The sequence below is a fragment of the Streptopelia decaocto genome (genome assembly GCF_964273445.1).
Source record: "Streptopelia decaocto genome assembly, chromosome: 6".
In the NCBI taxonomy this organism is placed as follows: domain Eukaryota; kingdom Metazoa; phylum Chordata; class Aves; order Columbiformes; family Columbidae; genus Streptopelia; species Streptopelia decaocto.
Window position 1 is genome coordinate 68,024,684 of NC_138660.1, and position 23,340 is coordinate 68,048,023.

Here is a 23,340-nt window from a genome sequence, read left to right on the forward strand (position 1 = left end):
GGGGCCGTCCAGCCCCTGCGGCACTGCCAGAGCGGGGAGGTGTCACGGCCCCCGAAGGGTCCAGCCCCACCTGCCCCCAGCCCTCTCCAGCACTGCAGAAACCCAGAGAAATGATCTTTAGGCTAAGGCTGGCTCTAGTTACCACGTCCCAGAGCTGCACCTCCTGATGGACTTTCCCCCGCGCTGTTCTGCCCAAACCAGCCCTGTCCCAGGGGATGCTCAGGCTTTGGGGGCTCACCCAGCGGCTCCACCGCGTGCCAGGACCCCCGGCCGTGCACCCAGCGTCTCATGCCCGCACCCGCCCAGCCTGCACACTGTGTTCTACCTGTCACCTGCGCTATAAACCCAACGTTAATGACTGCTATAGATGTACGATAAAATGAGAACAACCCCTGCCTTTGCTGACGTGAGCAGAGGGCAGACACCTCCCGCCTGCTCCACAGACACCCTAAAACCTCCGGCTTCTCCGTGACACCCACAGTACTCACTTCAGTTCTGGTTTTTATGTCACTTTGGTATTTTAATGTTTTCTTCTCTATCACACCTTTTAAATTGCAGTAAAGCAAATGAGTTACCCACATGCTGAAGCGGTGAGGAGATGGTGGGCGCCGAGGCGGGTCAGCTGGAGCAGCACTCCGCACCCCAGCTCGGCCGGCCCGGGCGATGGGCACATCTTTAACAGCAACGTGTCACCCTTACGGGAACCGCTGCGGGGGGGCAGCTGCCAGCGAGAAACAAACCCGCAGTACAACTTCGTACAAGCAGAGCTCTGAACTTACACAAACCAAAGTGCGAATAAACAAGTCTGAATGGCACAATGAGGGCTGTGTCTGGGCTGTACAATACAGAATTGCCATTTATGATGTTCACATTGCCAATAAATAATTGCCTTTATGTAGAACAAGAAAAGTCAAAATGATACTCAGTGCTGCTGGAGATGTAAAACTAATCCTTAAAAAAAGCACTTAAGGCTGGAGGAGCCACTGCGGCCAAAGTCACGATCTGACTGTCCTCACCTCCCTCCCTCAGCCTTCCTGGGGTGACATGTGCAGAGCTCAGGCCCCACTCAAGACAAACCTGTCCGTAAAATAGTTTAAAAAAAGACTGCATCAACAATAATGTCGTCACACAAAGGTTTTTAGAAGTGGAGAAAGGTTGTGTTCAGGTGACACGAAAAACAATTATGCCTAAAACTTCCCTGGCTTTGACACAAAAAAAATCTTTAACATTTTGCATCTAAACTTCGCACAAAAAAACTGAGAAGACATGTAAGAGAGTCCAGACCAGTGGGATTTGGAAAATACAGGTTTCCAGTAGCGGCCGTTTCAGGGGGTGAACACAGAGGCACACGCGGGCAGGACACACGGTGTCTAAGCTGCTGTCCCCCCGCTGGCCCAGTCACCAGTACCAGTCACCAGTGCCACCAGTGTCACCAGTGCCACCTCCCCAGCAGGGCCGTGTCGCCACCTCGCTGCCCTCTTACCTTGTTTAATTCCTGCACACCAGCATCTCCCCATGAACACAAACCACCTCCGTCCCAGCAGCACAATTTGGAGATGGAGGCCACTGTCACCGCGCGCCACCAGCACAGAGGGACAGCACAGCAGCGGCTGCAAACAGCGTCTCTATGGCTGCCACGGCCCTGGCGGCCCAGCTGAGCTGCGGCGCTGCAGGCTCGCACCGGCACGGCTGGCGGCACTTACCACGTGTCGGCAGCCAGAGGAGCCCCAGCCAGCTCAAGACATCCTATGGTGTGAACATAGTTACACAAGTCGGATAGAAAACAAGAGGATAAAGTTTAAATCAAATGGTATGATAATTAGCAAACTGATTATTTATTTTCCTGCGCTATGGATGCCTCTGCCCGCTGTCAAAACGAAGATGTTAAATGTTCACAGTGTATTATGAAATCATATACAAAAAGGAAAAAAAGCAGTGACCTCATGTTGTGTGGACACACATTGGGGGAACCAAAAAAGAAAACCACAAACCAGAGTGAACGCTCGGCTCATTAAGTAATTCCCCACCTCAGTTTATAAGTGCATCATGGATTCAAACTCATCGATGCGCTGTTTGGTGTTTCCTTTTCTAATCCTGCGGTAGGAGATTGTGTTGTATCTGGAATAGCTGTGTCTGGAGATGTCGTTTTTCTTCCCCGGGCTGGGCTGCTCGCCGGGGGTCTCGGCCGGGGCGGCGCGGCCGGGGCTGCTGGGGGGTGATGGCTCCTTGCTGCTCTCGTGCTGCTCTGGGCAGGACGCTTCGCCGTTCTCCTTCTTGATTTCGATCACCTGAACTTCATCCTCTTCCGTGTCCTCCTCCTCCACCTCCTCCTCGTCGTCCTCCTCCTCGTCCCCGTTCCCTCTCCCATCGGCGCTGGCTCCGAGGGTCCCCGCGGTGTCCCCGCTGGGGCTGGCCACTGTCCCCAGCTCCGGCTCCTCGCTGTCTGCGGGCGTCCCTGCACTGCCCGACCCTGCAGCAACACAGAGGGAGTGGGGTGAGGACATTCAGCGTCACTTCAGTGCTCCCGTTGCCCCTGATCTGGGGGTAGCATCGCTCTGGTGACTGAGCACCCGTCCCGCAGAGCCCGCCTGGTGCGGAGCAGCCCAGCTTGAACCCTGGCACCGGGGTGCCTGCACGTGCTTCAGAAAGGCTTCGCACAGGCTCAAACTCACTGCTCACAGCTACCTGCCCCTGCATTTTTTACTGCCCATCTCTTTCATACCGCCTTTCCCAGGGAGCCTTCCCTGCTCCCCGGTGTTAAAGGGACAAGTGATGAAGATGCCAGCGGCCAAGCCCTGAGGAGGGAGGAGCAGCACAGCATCCCCTGTGCTCCAGGACCAAGGCACCGCAGCATCTCCACATCCCAGGACTGGGGATGATGCAGCATCCCCTGTGCTCCAGGACCAAGGCACTGCAGCATCCCCTGTGCTCCAGGACCAGGGACACTGCAGCACCTCCACATCCCAGGACCGGGAACGCTGCAGCATCCCCTGTGCTCCAGGACCAGGGACACTGCAGCACCTCCACATCCCAGGACCGGGGATGCTGCAGCATCCCCTGTGCCCCAGGACCAAGGCTCTGTCCCTCCCTGCACGCAGCCCGTCCACCCCTGCCCTCTCGGGTCCCCCGCTGGCCAGTGTTCCTCTGCAGTGTCCCTGCTGTCCCACCTTCCCAAGCAGCTTCCCCAGCTCCCTGGTTACCGCCTGGGCAGGCGCTGGACTCCACGAGCCCCCTGCCCGCAGGGCAGCCCCGCTGCGGGACCGGGTCCCGTGTCCCCGCAGGTGCGCGGTGCCGACTGCCCGGGCGCGTCCCCCTTGCGCGGTGGCCCAGCAGGCTGAATGGCTGAGTCCCATTCATCCTGTTTGGCACAGCTCTGCCCTAAACCATGCTTTCCTGCCGCAACAAATGGCCTATTCAACATTTCGCCTGTGGGGTCCCGAGTATTAATTAGACTAAATTGGTTAGGTACTAAAAAGCTGCCTGCAATTTAGAGATAAAGTGCTTGTGGCTGGGGGGCAGGGGAGTGCAGGGGGACTGCGAGAGCGTTTAATAGGTTTTATTGTGCACTCATAAAGCAACACCACTGGAATATGGATGTCAGCTCCGAGTAGGAAAGCCTCCATCACGATCCGCCTCCCCACAACCTCTGCAGCTCTAGGGAATATTATTTTGCCCATGACAAATGTTCATAGAGTTTTTCCTTTTCATAATAAAAGTGAAATTTCTGTGTACAAGGCATGGCCCGTACATCTTTTAGAGCTAAATACAATGACACTGGCTTTGCCAGCACCGCAACAGCTACTCTGTGTTGTTAATCTACTCTTCTCTGAGGACAGGTTGCATATTTATGTGGCAGCTGACATATAGAAAACACTGACAATGCAGCCCGGTGGGTGAAACGAGGGACCCAGCACGGCCAGTGCCAGGACGGGCAGAACCCGGTCTTTACCATTTTCACTTGGACACAAGTGGAGAGCCCCCGGTGCAGAGGTTCAGGCCAGCAGGCAATTTTCTGGGTACCGGGGCATCCGGTACTTGGTGAATCAGGCAGAAAATGAGTTTGGATTTGGAGGCAACACATTTTGAGTTACAGAAGTCATCCTCCTGCATGGAGCAGAAGACAAAGCATCTCCAGCCTCAGGGGCCGCTGGGGACCCGAGACCCTGCTGGGCTCCCACCCCCCAGTCCTGGTGATGTGCTCAAGCCCCGGGCAGACACTCCGGCTGTGCTGGCTACGGTGCAGCAGCTCTGCTGATGAGACACGAGCCACCGCTCTCCAGAACATAAGGGCCTGACCAAATTCGACAAAACACAATAACCACCCGTGTGTCGCTGCCTCTGAAGGCTGCTCGTTGCTGTGCTTCAGAACCCCGCGTCACGCAGCGTTTCTCATTACCTTCCTGCGACTCCTGGCCACCGGTCCCCGAGTCCTGGACAGCAGCTGGTCCCTGCTGCAGCGGCCCATCGGCTGCCTCTTGCTTCTCTTTAGCAAATACAAAGCACAAGAAATGGACAATGAGTGGTTAGTGACGATAATTAGGTTTTAACAGGTGCGGGTAGGCAGCAGAGTTCCAGAGCAGATTTGAGAACTGCTTGTTTCTTGTCACACACTTCTCACCGCATCCTGTGTACTGCTGGTTCCCATTTGTCCCTGAACTCTGAACTGCTCTGAGTCATTGTTACAACTACCATAGCTCAGGACTTCTGACTGATGCACGTAGTACATCGGTTATTCATAAGGCTATACATAAAATAGAGCCTTCCTTTCCAAACACTTAAAGGCAGCCTTGTACTTTACCTTCGCATTGCTTCTCTCCATCAAAATCCCCGGGAATTATGTCCTGTGCCAATGAATTTCTATTTTCCTCCCAATTTTCTTTCGCAGGTGAAGCATCAGGGCTGGTTTCCGCATTGGCGTAAGGAACCGTCCGGACAGATTTTGCTATTTCGTCGGTGGCACTGATGCCCGGGAGCGGGCCCTTCTCCGGTGACACGCTGCCGTTGCACTCGGGCACCGGGGACGCTGCTGGCACTGCTGTCATGCCGAGGGCTGGGCCGTGTCCCCACCGGGGACGCTGCTGCACCCGCGCGGGAGCTGCTCCGCACCCGCCTCTCTTCCCGGGCTTTGGTTCCCCTCTCCAAGGGCCAACGCGCGCGTCCCGTCTGCGGCACCGCGGCACAGCAGGGACCGCGCTGGCACCACCGGTGTCCCCGGCGCTTGCCAGGGGCTCTGGCCACGGGGCGACCCAATCAGCACCTCGCTTCTTGCTGAGGCTCGTCCCGTTGCATAATTAAATGCAGCATTTTAATTTACATAAACAAACAATCTGAAGCAAGGAAGCTTTTGTGCTGGCCTGGAGAGCGGGTCTGTCAGCATGTCAGCCCCGCGGTAATAAGCAGGGATTTTGTGCTCCCGGCACAATGGCTCTTTGTGTCCCTGCCTGGTCACAGGGACGGCGATTGTTCCGACCTCTAATCCCCGGGGGGTGACCACCTTCCCGCGCCGCTGCCACCTGACGCGATTAACATTCCCCATGGGGCTGGTATGCCGTAAACCTCGCCAACAAACCTCGCCGAGCCGCCGCGCACAGCGCACGCCTCTCGTCCTGGTGAGGGGACACAGGGGCCGGCTGGCAGGGACGTCCCCGCGCATGGCACAGCACCGCTCCACAGCCCGACCACGCGCGTCCCACGGGCAGGGCCGTCCCACCAGATGTGCAGCATCTGCAGTGACCTGCTAATGAACCGCATCTGGGCGCCTCAGCCCCCAGGGAGCAGTACTAGAAGATGAAAACCAAAAGCACAAGCCAAAGTGACGTTTTGTGACGAGATGTGGACCAAGGTGGCAGGTCCCTGAGGCCGAGCCGGCCAGGTGACAGGTCACCTGCTGACCCCCAGCGGGACCCCCAGCGCTTCCCATGCCCACAGCACAACCCCCTCGGCAGAAGCAGCTTCTGGCCAGGGCAGTGGGAGCTCTCGTTAAAGGAACAGCCAGGGGGCGAGGGGTGAGAGTCACCCTTGGACCAGCAATGACCAGTCGCTCCTAAGGCTGGCAGGAGCAGCGGGGACAGGTTTGCAGAGGGAGCAGCAGCCTGGCCCAGCAGCTCTGACCACAGCTGAACTCGGCTCAGCCGTGGCGCCACAGCCAGGTTTATGTAAGAGTGAAATCTCCTGCTGTGAATGACTTTTTGTGTTCGTACAATACGACATTTTCAACATCTTTGGGCTTTAGGATTTGGGAATACTCTTGTTGAGTTCAGTCCTTGATTAGAAATGGAGCCAGCACCTTTGCACTGACTTTGTTCATCTGTGAATTTGCATCTTTAAAACAACAATTTTTCATTATTGTTATGAAAATTAGTTTAGTGTAATTGATATATAAAATCAACCCTTTGCTAGAAAAATTCACACCCCCCCAAAATAATGGTTGATGAGGTTTGAAAGTGAGCTGACAAGTCACAGCGGTGAGAGGGTGGGTGTCCGCAGACCCGCACCCGGGCAGGGACACGGCAGGATGTCCCACACGGGCCAGCGCGCTCATCACTGACCCGGCGGTGGCTGCAAGGGCATGGCAGGGACGTGGCCATCGCGTGGGGACGAGGGGCCACGGCCCCCGGTACGGACACTGCACCCCCCGCACAAATCCTGCCGGGGCTGGAGCGCGGAGCAAACTCCTGGCCAGGCTTCAATCTGAAATAACCCCAAGCTGAAAACACGGCTCTGCGCTTGACAGGCGGGAGCCCTGGTGAGCCGGGGGCCGTGTCGGCTCCCACGGGGACAGGGACGGGGACAGGGACGGGGACAGGTCCCGTCCCCATCTCCCCAGGAGCCTGCCTGCCTGACTTCTTGATTGCAAAAAGGTATTGAAACGATTTCAGGTATTTCCTGGTGCCATTTATTGACTACACAACTAATTCTCAACAATTCACATTTTCCCGAATGAGCACCTTGTGGTCGAAGCACAATTTGCATGAATCTATTATAAATCATTTCCCGTGTGACCTTTAATGCAAGAAGTTTCCATTCAAGCTTTTTCCTTTGCTAAAATTTCAGAAACAGCACCTGGGATTTCAGAGGCATTGGGACACAACAGGGATTTGAAAGTCAATGAAGTACATCATGAGAGCAATTTAAATTCAGTACAGAAACAGGAAGATGCTGTCGTGGCAGGGAGTTTGCAGTGAGTCTGCAGGCTCCTCTGTCATCACCTCTCTGCTCCCCAGTTTCTGCCCCAGTCGCAGGCTCCCTGCACACCCCTGGCTGCCCCAGGGGACACGCACCCCATGCACAGTCACTGGTCACCGCACCACGCACAGTCACTGGTCACCGCACCATGCACAGTCACCGCACCATGTGTGGTCACCGCAGCTGCTCTGGAGCAGCACGCACGTCACCCGGGGTCACCATGGCAGACACAGTGCCACCCAAAAGCCAGGGCAGGGTGACAGGCACAGTGGCACTGGAGACAAACGCTGCCACCGCTGCGCGCAGCCGGGCTGGGGGGAATTACATTTCACTGGAACACCCAGAGAAAACTTCCGTGGGCCATACCAACAACCTACAAGCAAGCACTTACATTTTGTCAGCAAGATAAGTAGCTTATGTTCACGAAAAAACACACCTTGGGATTCTTCTAGAGAAAATTTCAGGATTTCGGCTTTTCACCCAGCAGCGGAACGAAAGGAAAGGTGGGAACGCCTGAGTCCCCGGCAGAGCTGTCCCCAGGGCCAGGACGCTGCTGTCCCCGCGGTGCTGCTGTCCCCGCGGTGCTGCTGTCCCTGTGGTGCTGCTGTCCCTGTGGTGCTGCTGTCCCCGGGGCCGGGACGCTGCTGTCCCCGCGGTGCTGCTGTCCCTGTGGTGCTGCTGTCCCCGGGGCCGGGACGCTGCTGTCCCCGTGGTGCTGCTGTCCCCGCGGTGCTGCTGTCCCCGCAGTGCTGCTGTCCCCGCGGTGCTGCTGTCCCTGTGGTGCTCTGCTGTCCCCGCGGTGCTGCCCGGGGGGCCTGGGTCCAGGGGCAGCTGCAGGAGAGCAGCCGCTTTCCTCTGAAAAACAGGGGTAGGGGCAGGAGCGGGGCAGCCAGGGCACGCCAGTTACACCCCACGGGCACACGCCTGTCACCGTCCCCGTGGTGACTGTAGCCTGGCCACTGCCGGGATGCTGCAGCCCCAGCTCGACCTCTGAGCAGGCAGAGCTCACCGCAGACTTGGAAAGAGGCAGAAGTGGCTGCGGGTTCCTCCCACCGCAGGCAGCTATTTATAAACAGAGCTGGACAAAAACACCGCGCAGGACTAGGAAAACATGGCATTTGCACAGCCCGGAGGTGGTCTGCTTCCTGCCTCTACGCTTTTAAACACAGAACAGCAGCAGCCTGTACTGAAAGAGCCAGAGCACAGGAGCCATTTGGGCAGCAGAGCTTGCCCGAGCAGAGCAGCGCCAGGACAGACACCTGCTCTGCCCGACACCACCCGCGCGGAGCTCCCGTCCCCACCGCCCGCAGCTGCAGGGGACATTGCCAACGGCAGCAACGCGGCATCGCCATCCAGTGCAGGTGCCATCGCCACCCACTGCCAGCGGCATCGCCATCCACTGCCAGTGCCACCAACTCCACTGCCAGCGGCATCACCATTCACTGCCAGTGCCACCAACTCCACTGCCAGCGGCATCACCATCCACTGCCAGTGCCATCACCATCCCCTGCCAGTTCCATCGCCATCCACTGCCAGTGGCATCGCCATCCACTGCCAGAGGTATTGCCATCCACTGCCAGCAGCATCGCCATCCACTGCCAGTGCCATCAACTCCACTGCTAGTGCCATCAACTCCACCGCCAGTGCCATCAACTCCACCGCCAGTGCCATCAACTCCACTGTCAGCGGCATCACCATCCACTGCCAGTGCCATCAACTCCACTGTCAGCGGCATCACCATCCACCGCCAGTGCCATCAACTCCACTGTCAGCGGCATCACCATCCACTGCCAGTGCCATCAACTCCACCGCCAGTGCCATCAACTCCACTGTCAGCGGCATTGCCATCCACTGCCAGTGCCATCAACTCCACTGCCAGTGCCATCGCCTCCACTGCCACCAGCATGACCATCCGCCACCAGCCGCCGCCAGCTGTGCAGCGAGTTCGCGAGGCCTCAGCGTGGGGGCCACTTGGATGGGCTTTTTCTGGGTTTCGCTGACTTGGTCTCACTGCAACAGTGATTTCTGTGAGTGACCAGGTGCTATGGAGAGTTTTCTTTAGGTTTGCTGACCTGTGTGTGGCACAACCACAGTTCCAGGCAGACAGCAGGTGGTGCTGGGAGCACCGCAACGAACCCTTGGCTTTATCTGCCATGACTCGTGCTCCCCTCTCGCCTCGCGGTGCCAGAGCAGACTCAGCCACCCACCATGACTAAGTTTCACAACCTTCTTTTCAGTGCTACGAAAGCCGGATGCAACCAGCTGCCACACCTGAAAACTTGTAAAACAGCCGCACGAGAAACAAAATGTCAGATCCAAAAGCAGAAACCAGCAGGGCAGAACCGCATGCACGAAGGCAGAAACGCCGCCATCCAAGGGGATCGCCACCTGCTCCGAGCACAACCGAAACGGAGCAAACCCCAGGACGTGCAGAAACGGGTCAGCCAGGGAAGCACAGAGACCCTCACGTCTCCCAGCACCGCCAGGGCTGCACCTTTAACCTGCTCGGGAGCGTTTGTGCAGGACACTACAGCCTCGAACCCAGAACGACCTTCCACTGGATTCGAAATGTTTCCAGCAGAAGCCACGACCTGTTTCATAGTTTTATGGGTAAAAAAAATAGGCCTAGAAAGCCCAGCAAAAAAAACCCCTGAGAGACTGCAAAAGTCATGAAAAAAGGGCAATGCTGGCTGGAGAGCTGAGAGCCAGCACCACCGGGGGGAACAGCTCTGGGGGAGCAGAGGGGCCCGTAAAAGAGCTTGCTGGCTGGCTTTGCTGTGCGAGCTGTTCAGTCTGCCCGGGAGCTCCCTCCACCCCATCTCGACGCTTCGCTGCGGCGCCTGTCGCCCACATCCTGTTTTTGATCGGGGCCGCGAACACATCGTGTTGTGTTGTAGCAACCAAAGCATTCTCTGACCGCTGCGGGAAGAGCACCCTTGTTCGGTCTTTCTTAAGGCCTTTCTCAAGCTTACTGGATGTCCAGAATCCTTCAGCCTGTCCACACTAAAAGCAAGCACCTTTCCCCCAAGGTACGTCAGATTAACCTTCCATACCAAAAGAAATCACTTCTTCGGACCATAAAGCTGCACTGATTTCCACGAGAAACACAGTGTTAGTGGAACTCTTTATACAGTGTTTTAAATCTCATTTTTTCCTCTCCAAGCACGGCGGAGCATGCAGGCTGTGCCCAGCCCTGCCCTGGCGCGCTCTGAAGCAGCCGCAGCACAGGCAGGAGGCGGCGTTGGCTCAGCCCTGTGCAGGTGTCCGACCCCAGCTCGCCGCAGGCCGGCGCTGAACCGCGGGCAGGACGGACCGCGGTGCTCGGCTCAGCGGCACAGACACAGCATCCCCACACGTGAGACCTCGCGAGCTGCTCTCCCGATCGCCGCATGACCTTCACTTCATCCTTTTAAGGAAAATTACAGATGCCAGTACAGATTCCGCGGCCTTAGCAACGTTCATTAATTAGAGACGTTTTGGGAAGGGGTTGTTTTAATTTGGGGCTCATCTCAGAGTGAAGCTGTCTGGTTTAGCCTGAGGTTTCTGCAAGGACCAGGAAATGCTGCCGCAGCACGACCTGAACGGTAAACAGCCGCACGGTCTGCCTGGTCAAAACACCAATGACTCACACCAGCTATTTAAATCACATTTAAAATTCTTCCGATTGCATTCGAACAACACAATTAGGTTGCTTGGGCTGGAGGAACAGCCTATTTCCATGCTGTCTGAGAGGGAAGTAAAAGGTCTCTTTTCCTCATCTATGCCTGTATTTACTGAATCACAGCAGATAAGCTATGGGGTCAACCCCGCTGCGAGGGCTCTGCTCCTGGAGACGCTCCAGCTGAACCCCCAGCTCCCTCAGCCGCTCCATCACACTTGTGCTCCAGCCCCTCACCAGCTCCCTTCCCTTCTCTCCACTCGCTCGAGCACCTCAATGTTCCTGCCCGGGGTCTCCTCTGTCATATGTTCTGGGCTCTGTCCTCTTCCTAATGGGACTCTGTCACTGGTTTTAGTAGAAGCATTTGGTTTATTAAAGACCTTTGGAAGACTATGGCTTTGGTAACAGGAAATAAATAGCTATCAATTTTGCATTCAATTAAAAACTGTTATTAACATCTAAGTATGCTGAGGAAGTTCTGCACAGGTTCCTCACGCTTCAGGGTTAGTCATTTCTCACGTTAGTGAAGAGGTCCACAGTGTGCTCAGGTTGAAAACTAGAATAATGAACAGCCCCCGAGGTGTGTCGGTGCAGCGGTGCTGCTGGCGGGAGGGCTGCCCCACTGCGCCCAGTGTCACCCTCCGTGGGGCCAGGGAGCTGCTGCCCCCGCCCGGCCCACGCAGCCGCCCACGTGTCGTCAGGGGTGACACGAGCCACGTCACACCCGACTCTCTTCCTCTTCCACCGCCCGGTGAAGGCCTGGAATGAATCTCAAAAGATGCTTTCGGACACTGGATCTCCTGCTTTTCCGCGGGAGGGTCCCGAAACTGCTGGTGCAGCTGCTTCCCTCCCAGAGCGGGGACATGGAGCCGCTGCTGGCCAGGCTGATGCTGCGGTTCCTGCGCAGGGGGGACCTGCCGCCCGCGCTGTCCCCGTCCCTGGGCAGGAAGCAGTCGTCGTCCACGCTGGACTGGCGGCTCAGGCTCTCGGCGGCCGAGTCCTCGAAGGCTCCGCTCTGGGAGAAGCTGTCCTCGCTGCCCAGCGTCATGGAGCTCAGCCGGCTGCGGGAGCTGCTCTCGCTGGAGAAACGAGGCTTCCTCGGACCGAGGGGTCCCGCTGTGCCACAGCCGCCCGGCCACGGCTCCTCCAGCTCTGGTGTGCCCAGCAGAGCCGTGTCAGTCACCTCCCCTGCGAGCAGAAGCCATAGAGGACAGTTATTTACCAGCATCTTCTCAGGACCAGCAAGCAGGAGAGCTGAGCCACGGTGGCAGAGGGAAATACCATGTCATGGTGGCACAGGGACACGCCATGCTGTGGTGGCACAGGGACACATCATGTTGTGCTGGCACAGGGACATGCCATGCTGTGGAGGCACAGGGACACATCATGCGGTGGTGGCACAGGGACACGCCATGCCGTGGTGGCACAGGGACACATCATGCGGTGGTGGCACAGGGACATGCCATGCCATGGAGGCACAGGGACGCCATGCCGTGGAGGCACAGGGACACGCCATGCCGTGGTGGCACAGGGACATGCCATGCTGTGGTGGCACAGGGACACATCATGCGGTGGTGGCACAGGGACATGCCATGCTGTGGTGGCACAGGGACACATCATGCGGTGGTGGCACAGGGACATGCCATGCTGTGGTGGCACAGGGACATGCCATGCTGTGGTGGCACAGGGACACATCATGCGGTGGTGGCACAGGGACACGCCATGCCCAGCATCTCAGTAGAGGGAGCAGCCCCGCATCCTGCCGGGCAGCTGGTCGCGGCTCTGGGTGCTCTCTAACCCGCTGCCTCCCCACACATGCAGAGTCAAAGCTGCTTCCTGGCCACCCATAGGAAAACAAACATGCAAACATAAGTCTGCCCTGTTAAAATAAGAATGGAAAGAACTTTGCAACCCACATCAACTCCTTTCCTAGAACTCATGCAAAACCCATCCCAGGGCCAGCCCCATGCCTTCCTTAACAGGGGAAAACGAAAGCAAACGAGAATCAGATTAAAGCATTGCTTTTTCCTGATGAGAGCGCGTTCGGGCAGAAGGACTCGGCAGCGCTGCGGTTCCCCGGCAGGCGGACGTACCGTGCAGCAAGCGCTGCTCCTGCGCCAGCAGCGAGCGCAGCTCCACCCACTTCTGCTGCAGCGTTTGCTGTGGGGAGAAACAGACTGTCACCAACATGCTCCCAGAAGCACCGAACGCTTGTGAAGGAAACAGCGTATTCAGAAAGTACAGTTCACCCGCAGGAAGCGCCCGTCTGTCTGTCCTTTTGCTGAGACCATTTTCCCAGAGCTAGCAAAGTCCTCCAGAAAGCACATCCCTACTCGCGTCCCGGGTGCTGTGGCTGAGGTACCGCGCACATCAGCTTTGAAAAGCAGAAGCCTGGAATCTGGGGAGCGTGCTGCCTGCCGTCAGCCTTATAACCACCCCCAGCCCCCAGTAAGGAACCTTAAACAGCCCCTGGCCCCCAGTAAAACCTCACAACCTCCGAGTGCTGCCTGCCAGCCAACTGCCAGCAGCGTTTTCCTTTCCCTCTGTTTCCCGTCAGCTTTTCGTGTAAAAATAAACTATTGCATAGTTGATTAAAAATAAACCAAACCAAACCAAACCAGAACAACAAAGCCCAACGACAGCCCAAGCGGTGAGCGCTGCCTGGGACAGCGGCAGCGGGCGCTCCCCCAGTGTCCTGCCTGGACCCCGCGCGCCTCGGGCACGCGGCAAAGCGCACGCTGCTAAACCCAGACTGACCAGGCCAAGCTTGCATGGGCAATCCTGCTGCTGCTTTCACAGTTTTTCCCTTTTCCACATTTTGGAAAAACCACTCACAAAATGAAGCCCAGGGCCGCTCTTAAGGACAGTTACTCCAGAGGCGTTTGCTCCTATAGTCTCTACACAGTACCGAATAAAGCAGTTTCTAGAAGATCATGATTCAACCAAAGCTAGGAAGTTGTACTCAAGAGATGCTGAGGAGTTGCCCAGAGATTTTCTTTTATCTTATCTTCATCTGGACCCAACCAAACCAGCAACAACTTCCTAGTCCGGGTTTCTCCCACCTCATTAAGCCCGACAGCGGCAAGGCTGCCGGGGCCGGGGCCGCGCGCCCGTCTCGCCGTGGCCGCAGAGGTCTGCGGTGGTGGAGCCCGCCCTGCTGGGCACCGGCGCTACCAGCAGAATGAGGCTCTTTCCGCCGCAGCCGCCCTGGCGTGAGACCGCAGGGCGGGCGCACACCCGCGTTTTACCCGGTAACGACACTTGTCACAGGGGTTCGGCACTTCTGGGAAACTCCCCTTGTGAAACACATTTCACAGCAGATTTTGAGATTTTTGCTTTATAATTACCCTGGGAAGGAGGGGGAGAAGCTGTGGGTGGCCCATTTCTGACGACTTTACCAGTTATTTCGCAGAGATTTGTAAGGGGCCAGACTGAAGGAGCTGCCATGGAGCACTGAGGGTGGCCGGGCTGGCAGCACCTGCTGCTGCCTCCCCATCGACACGGCCATGAACCTCTGGCTCTGGCTCATCTCTCGCTGTCTGCAAGAGCCGGGAGGTCTCAGCCGAAGTGACAGGACATCGCCGCACAGCCCAGCACCGACCCCGCACCCCAGCGCGGTGGACGCGGGACACTCCATCCTTTCCTCACCCTCCAGCCCCCACGACTGATGTTTAAATCACCCACATCATGGATGTCATGCAGCAAATTACAACGCGCTGTGCAAACCACAGCAAATCAACATTGTTTTAAGCATGCAACGTACTAAACATGAAACTGCCCCCGTGGCAGGACTTCTGTTTTATAGGCAATGGCACATATGGCAAACCCCGTCCTGCTGCTCAGCTCTGGCAAGCCAAACCCGCTCAGCATGAGGTTTACTTTAGCCAGGTTAATTTTAATGCCCTTTTTAAAGTGCCGTGCTCCTGTGTGGAGGGTTTTGGCACACGGTCAGTGGAGTCCCGGCTTCGGAAAGCCCTGGCGCTTGCAGTGCCGGCGGTTCTGCGGCTGCAGAACCGCCGGCACTGCAAGCGCCAGGGCTTTCCGAAGCCCTTGGGGCACCGCTCCCCAAAACCTGCTCCCAGGCACTGCCACGGGAGGGCTGGGCTCCTGCAGCTCTGTAAGCGGGAGGTGCTGCCCGCTCACCAGCCCTCAGCAGCCTGAGCTGCGCTCGGGAAAGCCGCCTGCCCCCCCACGGTGCGGGGAGATGGCCCACCAGCTGGGCGCAGCTGAGACACAAAGATGCAAATACTTAGATACAGAAATTATTGGGGGGAAAATTACCAAAATCATACAGAAAATATTACAGGGAGCACAGCTGCGGGTGCTGGTGGCGGGGGACACCCGTGTGCCTGTCCCCAGCCAGGACAGCCAGCCCCGGGGACACCCACCTGCCCCATCAGCAATGAAACCACAGCAGCCCTCTGCGTTCGGCAAAGGATTAACCAATTAATTACCTTCAGTAACTGCAGCTTGGTCTCCAGTTCCATTTTCCGCAGGAACATGGCCCCGTTGACAGTCTCTAACCTGCAGAGAACAGGCGATGTTGGCACCGAAGCAAAGAGCAGCACCGAGCGCTGCCAGCGGTGCTGCCGCGGTGGGCTGCGGTCCTGACAGACCCCCACCGCACTGCACCGCATTGCACCGGACCACAGCATCGCACAGCACCACACTGCACGGCACCGCACCATTGCACCGCATCATTGCACCGCACCACATGGTGCCCAGGGAGCAGCCACTGGCACTTCCTTGGCTTCCGCAGGAGAGACTATCAAGCTAAAACCCATTCGAGGGAGGGATGCCTACCTTAAATAGTTCCCTGAAGACTTTATCAAGTCAACTATTTGCCTGTGACTAAAACCACCAGTGTTCACGCCGTTGATGCTGGCGAGGATGTCGCCTGTTGGAGATACACAGAGGTGAAAATGAGCATCCCCAGCACACACACACCTTCCACATGCTCTACAATAAAACTAACCCAGAGAAAAACAAAATAAGGCCACCCACAGCAGGAAAAAAACTTGAATAGTTACCAATTTGAAGGCCAGAAAGATGGGCAGGACTTTCCTCTTGAATTCTGCAGACACAAGTGCACACCTCCAGGGAGTAATCATTCTGGTGTGGAAACCTGATAGTCTGTAAATACCAAAGTGACAGTGTCACTGACACGGAACTCAAGAAAACAATTTGAAAATTCGTATTCTTTTTACAGTTTTTGAATAAGAAGGCTGTGATGAGCACAGTATGTTATCATACAAGTGAGAACACCAAAATGTTATAACCTAACAATTAGAAATTGCATTCTTATAATAGAGAATAGACAGCTGACAGGTGCCTGTCTGTTGTTTTCACACACACACACAGTTCCGAGTCACTCCAGTGAAGAACGCCCGTCAGCGTGGCTGTGGATCCTCGCTGCAGGGACACCCGCGTCCCCAGCCACGGGTGGGACTCGGCCTGTCCACGGGACAACTCTGCTCATGGCGAGTGCTGCATGAAGCCAGAGCGGCTCCCAATGAGAACGGAAAAGCAAGAAGAGTTGCACCTACTTCTGCTCTTTCGCTCTCTTAAAGTCATTCTCCACACAGGTCCCCGCACCCCCTAAGAAGTGCTTTGTAATCTTGTTTTATACATTCAAACATACATTAAGTAATTCTGAGTATAAATCTATCATGTGATTATCAGCGCTGACGTGTTTAGAAAACTGCAAAAGTAGGTGATTTGACCCGAGCAGAACTTGCAATGACAGGAAACGTCTTCTCAGCTACATGCAAATATCAGTATCTGGCCACATTTTCCTACCCAAACTTAAAACTGAAGCTGCAGTTCCTGAAAACCTCTGACAGGCAGATCTGGCCCAGATATCAGGAGTCGTGTTAGATTCGCCCATTTCTCAGTCAGCATGGAGCAAGCAGGGGTAAGCCTGGGGTGAATTCAGAGCTTATCTGACCAAACCACATCAATGCCGTGATTTCAACCCTAGACCAACAGTAAAACTCTGGGGTAAATGAGGAGCACCGGGTGAAACAGGAGGGTCTTGGAGGACGGGCCACTGCGGTCACACTGGCCTTTTTTGATGTGTTTTGGAGCGGCCAGTCTCACCCGCCAACCCGGAAGACTGGGCCAGCTTGAATGGCATGAGCTGGACAAGCAGGATGGGGTCTGTCAGGCCTAACAGAAGCCTCCCGGCCAGAGGGGTGTCCACGTCCCCACCAGAGCCATGGGGAGAGGTGGCCATGTCCAGGCACTTCTGACCAGGAGGGTGGACTGGCCCCTGCTGCAACCCCTGCTCCTCTCGGGCTGCGGAGGGGGCCGCGGCTTTGGAGGGGACACCTGGACTTGAGGAGGGGACAGACACCACCAGAGCGGCGGGTTGGGAGCCACACGGCGTCCATCCCGCCCCAGGCCCCAGTCCGTGCGCAGGAAGCCGGAGAAGCTCTGGCGTTCGGCCATCGCTGCAGTTCTCATGAGCTCCCTGCAGATGGTAGACCTGCCGCTTCACATCAGCCCGTTCTGGTTTGCCTCAATTTAACTCGTAGCAACGAAATTACAGCTTCTAAATAACAGTTTATCCTAACTATTGGGCAGATGCTGCCTTTTCATAGCCTGGACCTTCTAGTGAAGTGCTCACACTCAATGCACGTGCAGGAAGAAAATATGCCAAGAACAATTATTTTTAATCAGAACGTCACATATAACAAAAATCTGCCCTGACAATTTATACAAAAGCCCAGTAATTGACTCCATTATCCTCCCTCCTGAAAGCTCTCCACTGTTCGCAGCAGAACGCTCACCCGCTCATTAGTCACACAGCAACATTTGAAAACGTTAAGCTCTTCCTAACACAGGAATTCCACTGAGCACACTGTTTTCCCTCGGTGCGCAGGTACCAGCAAGCGCTCTGGTGACCCTGCGCCGCAGCCGCGGACACGGGCCGGGGTGGCGAACAGGCAGAGCCAGCGCTGCGGCCACCGCCGCTGTCCCCAAAAGGACACCCCTTTGGCTCCGCCGCTATTTCTCATTTGTAACCAGGACTTTAGCAGCCCTACTGATCTAAGAGTTGCCTTTCCCACAAAAATCCACAGAACAAAAACCTCCCAGTAGCAGTAATAATCCAGATAAGATTCTGATTCTCCTGTTTCGTGATTTACTGACTTCTACATCCAAGAGAATTTCTTCCCGTATAATTTAGCCACCAAAAGGTCATGCTTAGCAGTTATTAATTAAAAAACATACCAACACTGTACATCTGCTTCAAAAATACACGTCTTTAGATATGTTAAATGAGGTAGTAAAATGCCAGTATAAGGTGTTTTTTGAGAGAGGGTTTTTTAATCTTTCTTTTTATACGAAAATATTCTTATATACCATTCTCCCAAAAATACTCACTTATGGCATTGCCTCTGCCTCGTGTTTGGATTTGGCAGAGATTTGTCCTACCTTCAATGCCCTGACTTGTGAGAAGGCCAGAAATTCTCATCTGTGACCTTTGCCACAAAAAAACCCCTTGGAAATGCACCTTATTTCTGTGTGATTACTGTAAGCCCTTCAGATCCCACGAGGAACTGGCAGATACCTTTCTCTGCTCTGGGCTGCGCTAAACTAATTTTGAGGCTGTGGCACTTAAGAGTTTGCACCATATTTTATTAATATTTTTAAATGAATCAACTCGTCATTAAAGTCTTACCTGGATTTCAAAGCCGAACGCCTCTTTATCCTCTTTCAGTATGGCAACGAGGTGTCTGCGAGAAGAACAGGGCTCGTGTGAGCAGCGGGTTCCGCGCTGCCCGCGCTCCGTGTTTCCAACCAAACGATGGAGCCCCGTCACCGTGCCCGCGGTGCCAGCACATTGCAGTGCGCTGCTTTCTCTTCTCACCCCAACTAAATAAATGTCATGACTCCTCCTGCACGCCCCAGGTGTTGGCACCACTCTCTGCATCCACCCTCATCCCACTGGGGTTGCTAAACGGGAACATTCCCAGGGCACGCTTTTTGTGCAGAATAAGTAAATAGCAGTGATTATAGAAGAGTATCTTCATACCTTTGTGGCCTGGAGGAGTCACCTGAGGAGCTGGATCTGGCTAACGTGAGCTGCAACCAGAAATGGGGGTGAGAGCGGGTCAGTAGGTCCATGGCTCTTCGAGGCACACGGCTAAAAGCAGCAGTGCTAGAAAAACCTCTCCCTCGCTCAGCTGAGAGCTTAAACCTCCAAAGAAGACAAAGTGCAGGCACTCGTGCTCTTGTGCCGGGACACACGGTGACGGGACACAGCGCTGGGGCCTCTCTCCAACACTGGGGACTTTTCTAAATGCTAAACCGGTGAGGGCACGAGGTTCTGAAGGCCGGGGGTTGCCGTAATTCCCCTTAGTGCTGTAACTGTTACCTAGACAGTGTGCGCAGCACATCTCCGCTATGCCAAGACTGCACCTTTCTTTTGCACTCTTCCCCCCAAATCTGCGGGCATTTATAAACCTCACAGCAATGAGAAGGGCAGAAAGCACACAGAGGCCAGGGCGCTGCAGGCGGCTTTCTCCGCAGCTGCTCGTGGCGCTGCCCGGCCGCGACCCTGCGCCAGCCTGGCGAGACCTGAGCCCACGAGCTCTATGGAAAAGCCAGGACCCATGGTAAACACTGACTCTCCCCATAATAGTGACCCACACATAAGGAATTACATTATCACTAAAACCTTTGTGGAGTTTAGTCAATATAGCCAAACATCTCAGGCTTCAGCAGTGTAACATCATGCCCTGGTGTGACACCTATAGGAACACCTGACTCTGTGAACATGGTGTACTTAGGGAGAGAACAGGGGAAGCGGGAGAGAACACACGGACAACAACGCGCAGAGCAGGTGAGAGGCTACGGCAGGGACCCTGGGTACGGTCTGTGCCCACTGCCCGTGCTGTAATTCATCTCTAACAGCCGCCCCACCCCAAGCCTTAAGTGTGCAGATATTATGGACCAGTTTTCTGATAATACTTTCAGATTCAAATGTGTCTCATACATTTCCTATTCAGGCTTCTTCACGCTAGACAAATGGACCAAAGCTGGAGGTGCCCAGCTGGCAATTTACAGCAACAGCGAGGGAGAATTTTGTGGCAATGCAGTTGCAAACAGCAGAAATGGGCACAAATGTGCTGCTCAGTTGTGGGGGAAAATCCCAGCGAAGAGTGACAGCCCAGCCAGCTCCAGCAGTTGTACAAAATACCCCAGCATTTGAATGGCAATAGCTCATGGTAGGTGCTTTCTGTCAGCAGTGCAGAAGAAAGGGCAGCCCAGCCAGGCCGCTAGACTGAAGTAAGCACAAGTTTAAAGGAACACCCAGGCAGCAAGAGCCTCTTCTGACTCGCAGCAGCACTGTGAATGGAGAAGCAGCGCAGCCGGGCAGGACCGCGCTGTAAAAGCCATTGCACACCCCAGCCCCGCAGGCAGGACCCTCTGAGCTCCCCCGCGCCGTGCCGCAGGACCGCAGCGCAAGCCCAAAGCCGGGTGGCCATCCTTCCAGCACCTGAAACCAGGACCCACAGGGAACCTGCGCTTTCATCTTTCTAGCACCCGAAATCAGGACCCACGGGGAACCCGGGCTCTCATCCTTCTAGCATCCGAAATCTGGACCCGCAGGGAATCTGGGAGGTCATCTTTCTAGCATATGAGTTCAGGATCTGCAGGGAACCCGGGTGGTCATCCTTCTAGCACCAAACCAGGACCCGCAGGGAAGCCGGGCGCTCCCTGGGGAGCCCTGGCCGATGCCGCTGGCCCTGTGGCCGCGGGCAGCAAGCAGCTGTGCGGGCGGAGCGGCGCCGCCAGCCCCCGAGCGAGCCCGTACCTGCCTGCGCCCGCGGGGCAGCGTCCCCACGGCGGCGGCCAGGTGCTGCATCCGGCGGCTGTCCACGGGCAGAGCCAGCTCGTCCGCGGCACCGCAGCCCGCCAGGTTGGCGTTGTGGTCCTGCTGCGCGAGCCTCCGCAGAGCCATGTCGGCGGGACGGCTTCTACGGCGGCGTTGCCAAACGCTGTGGCATGGCTGAGGAAACTCAAACGCCGGTCCCCGCGAGCGGCCGCACGTCGCCGAGCGGAAAGCCAGCCACGTGACTGTGGTTTAGGTGCACGTTACGTAAATCTCTCCTAGCAGATCACCAGGGCGCTCGGTATGTGTTGTGCTCATGTGAGAGTTAAGAATTAGGCTTGGTAATTAAAGAAAAGAAATCTGCTTAATTTTTCCATTCCTGCACACAATTCTCACTGAACAGCTTCTTCTCTCCGCAATGTTGTCCTCAAAGCACTGCTTGCTTCAGCCTGAATTCAACTTGTTGACTCTCCCACTTGCTCGGCAGCCCTTGCATTGCTCAAAGACGGGAAGATAAAGTTTCCTTCGCATGACGGCGCTGGTGTGACTGAGCGGCACAGAGCGGGCAGCAGGCAGGGCTGGCAGCCGGAGCCGGAGCCGGAGCCGGGCAGAGCGCTGCCCCGCAGAGCGCTGTGCCTGGCAGGGAGCAGTGACCCACCCAGCAAAGCCGGCTGGGGACAAACTGCAAGGCAAGCGCAGGGCCCCCGTGCGCTGGCTCTGCCCCTGTACGGGGCGGTGGAGGGGGCACGGGGGAGCCCGGCTGTGGCTCAGAGCCCCCAGCTGCAGAAAACGTAACAGCTTTCCAGTAAGAGATGGCAAAACAAGCAGAATGAGGTTTTGAAATGAGTGTCATTCAAAAAAAGAAACCCGCGTCTCCTCTTAGGCTGGAAACAAGCCCAGGTTTGGCCTGCAGAGCGCTCCAGATCGCATCACCATCTTCAGCAGAAACTCAGGGCGAGTGAAACAATGACCGTGGTGGGACAGGCCGTTCAGCTGAAAGATATATCAAATTTAACGCCTAGCACAGGAATTTTTTGTTTGCCTTTTTTTTGCATGGCTGATTTTCATCGTATTTGTGACACAGTAAGCTTCTTTTCCTCTTCGTACTGCCCAGCCCCTGGCTGCAGCACCTCAGCGGGGGAGCTGCTCCCTCTCCCCGCGCTGGTGACAGTGCCAGCTCCGGCGCAGCAGGCAGGACAGCGCTGGCCGCTCCCCGCGGCACAGGAGCCGTGTCCGTGCGGCCACCCCGGCCTTCCAGGGGCTCTGCCATGCCCGAGGTACAACCAGGAGAATGCATTTCACACACACGCCAATGCACCTGGATTGGTCATTCAGTGAAGATATTCCTCACTTTTTTTTTTTAATCCGGTGATGCCTCATCTTGCCATCAAGCAAAATTCCCACAGTGAAATATTCTGTAAGAATGGTAGCAAACAGGATACTACAAGCTCAGGGCACTGACCTTGCTCACAGTGTGTCTCACCTCTTCTGTGGTGCTGGTTCAGAAAAAAAAAAAAAAATATTTTAAAAAGCAACGTATGACAGGGGAAAGCTCTCTCGTCCTTCCTGGGAACAGCGAGGTACCGCAGGGTGGCATCTGCGCGCTTGCTAAAGCAGCTGAGTAATGCGGGGACTCAAAGCCGCTTCCCCTTTCACAACAGCCACCAAGAGCCCTTGCAAACAAACACGGTGCATTCGGTTCCTCGGGAACCCCCTGTGGGTCCGAAACCAGCGACCCAGCTCCCTACAAGCCTGCCAAGGCCAGGCACACACACAGGTGCCCAGCAGTGCTGCCGGACCATGTTTCTCTTGCACTCGAAACCTCTAACAGGCTGTTACTGTCAGCAGCCGAGCAGCGCGGTGCGATGGATGCACTGTCCCTCCGTCCCTCCGGTGTCCAACGGGCACACCGTGCTGACACACGCTGGGCAGACACCTGGCCCTGGCGCCTCCACACCGATGGACACCAGCCCAGCGACGGCAGAGGGGAAGAGAAAGGACAGGAGAAGGAGGAGGAGGAGGAGGAGGAGGAGAAGGAGAAGGAGAAGGAGAAGGAGAAGGAGAAGGAGAAGGAGAAGGAGAAGGAGAAGGAGAAGGAGAAGGAGAAGGAGAAGGAGAAGGAGAAGGAGAAGGAGAAGGAGAAGGAGAAGGAGAAGGAGAAGGAGAAGGAGAAGGAGAAGGAGAAGGAGAAGGAGAAGGAAGACCCCAGGGAGCTGCTCCTTTGCTCCTCCACGGGGATCCTGGTCAATCCCCACCTCTGCCCTCCATCCCAGAGCTCCCCAGCTGTACAGACACCCCAGTTCCCACCATCCCCTCCAGTTCTGCAGTTTGCAGAGGGACCCCCCGCACAGCCAGACCCTGCACCCCCTTGCAGACACCCCAGCTCCGCTCCATCCGTTTCTCCTTGCTTTATACAGCTTCTCTGAGCTACACATTTCTAGTTGTTTTGAAAGGAAACCACAACTGTTGTGACATTAAGGGACTGGTTTTGCATTAAAATAACTAGATGGAGAACCACAGGCTTAGGAAGGATTTGTATGCATTTAGTGAAAAGAGAACTGGGTTCTTACACGATCTGGCTAAAAGGGCAACGTGAGGATGTTCCTGTGAGTTGGTTTAATCTGAACAACTTCATACGTTTCGATACAGGCTGATT

The 23,340-nt window shown here is 55.8% G+C and overlaps 2 protein-coding genes across 2 annotated transcripts; both read right to left on the reverse strand.

The window, feature by feature from the left end:
* Positions 1-1,846: 1,846 nt before the first annotated feature.
* ERMN (ermin) lies at positions 1,847-5,269 on the reverse strand. Its single transcript, XM_082056830.1, has 3 exons — positions 4,799-5,269; positions 4,397-4,483; positions 1,847-2,470 (listed from the first exon to the last, which is right to left on the reverse strand). The coding sequence occupies exons 1-3, from the start codon at positions 5,040-5,042 to the stop codon at positions 2,034-2,036; spliced, it is 768 nt and encodes a 255-aa protein (XP_081912956.1). The 5' UTR covers positions 5,043-5,269; the 3' UTR covers positions 1,847-2,033.
* A 5,527-nt stretch (positions 5,270-10,796) lies between these two features.
* CYTIP (cytohesin 1 interacting protein) lies at positions 10,797-22,193 on the reverse strand. Its single transcript, XM_082056358.1, has 8 exons — positions 20,667-22,193; positions 18,882-18,931; positions 18,528-18,582; positions 15,874-15,976; positions 15,647-15,740; positions 15,298-15,367; positions 12,937-13,003; positions 10,797-12,031 (listed from the first exon to the last, which is right to left on the reverse strand). The coding sequence occupies exons 1-8, from the start codon at positions 20,811-20,813 to the stop codon at positions 11,562-11,564; spliced, it is 1,056 nt and encodes a 351-aa protein (XP_081912484.1). The 5' UTR covers positions 20,814-22,193; the 3' UTR covers positions 10,797-11,561.
* Between the last annotated feature and the right edge of the window lie 1,147 nt (positions 22,194-23,340).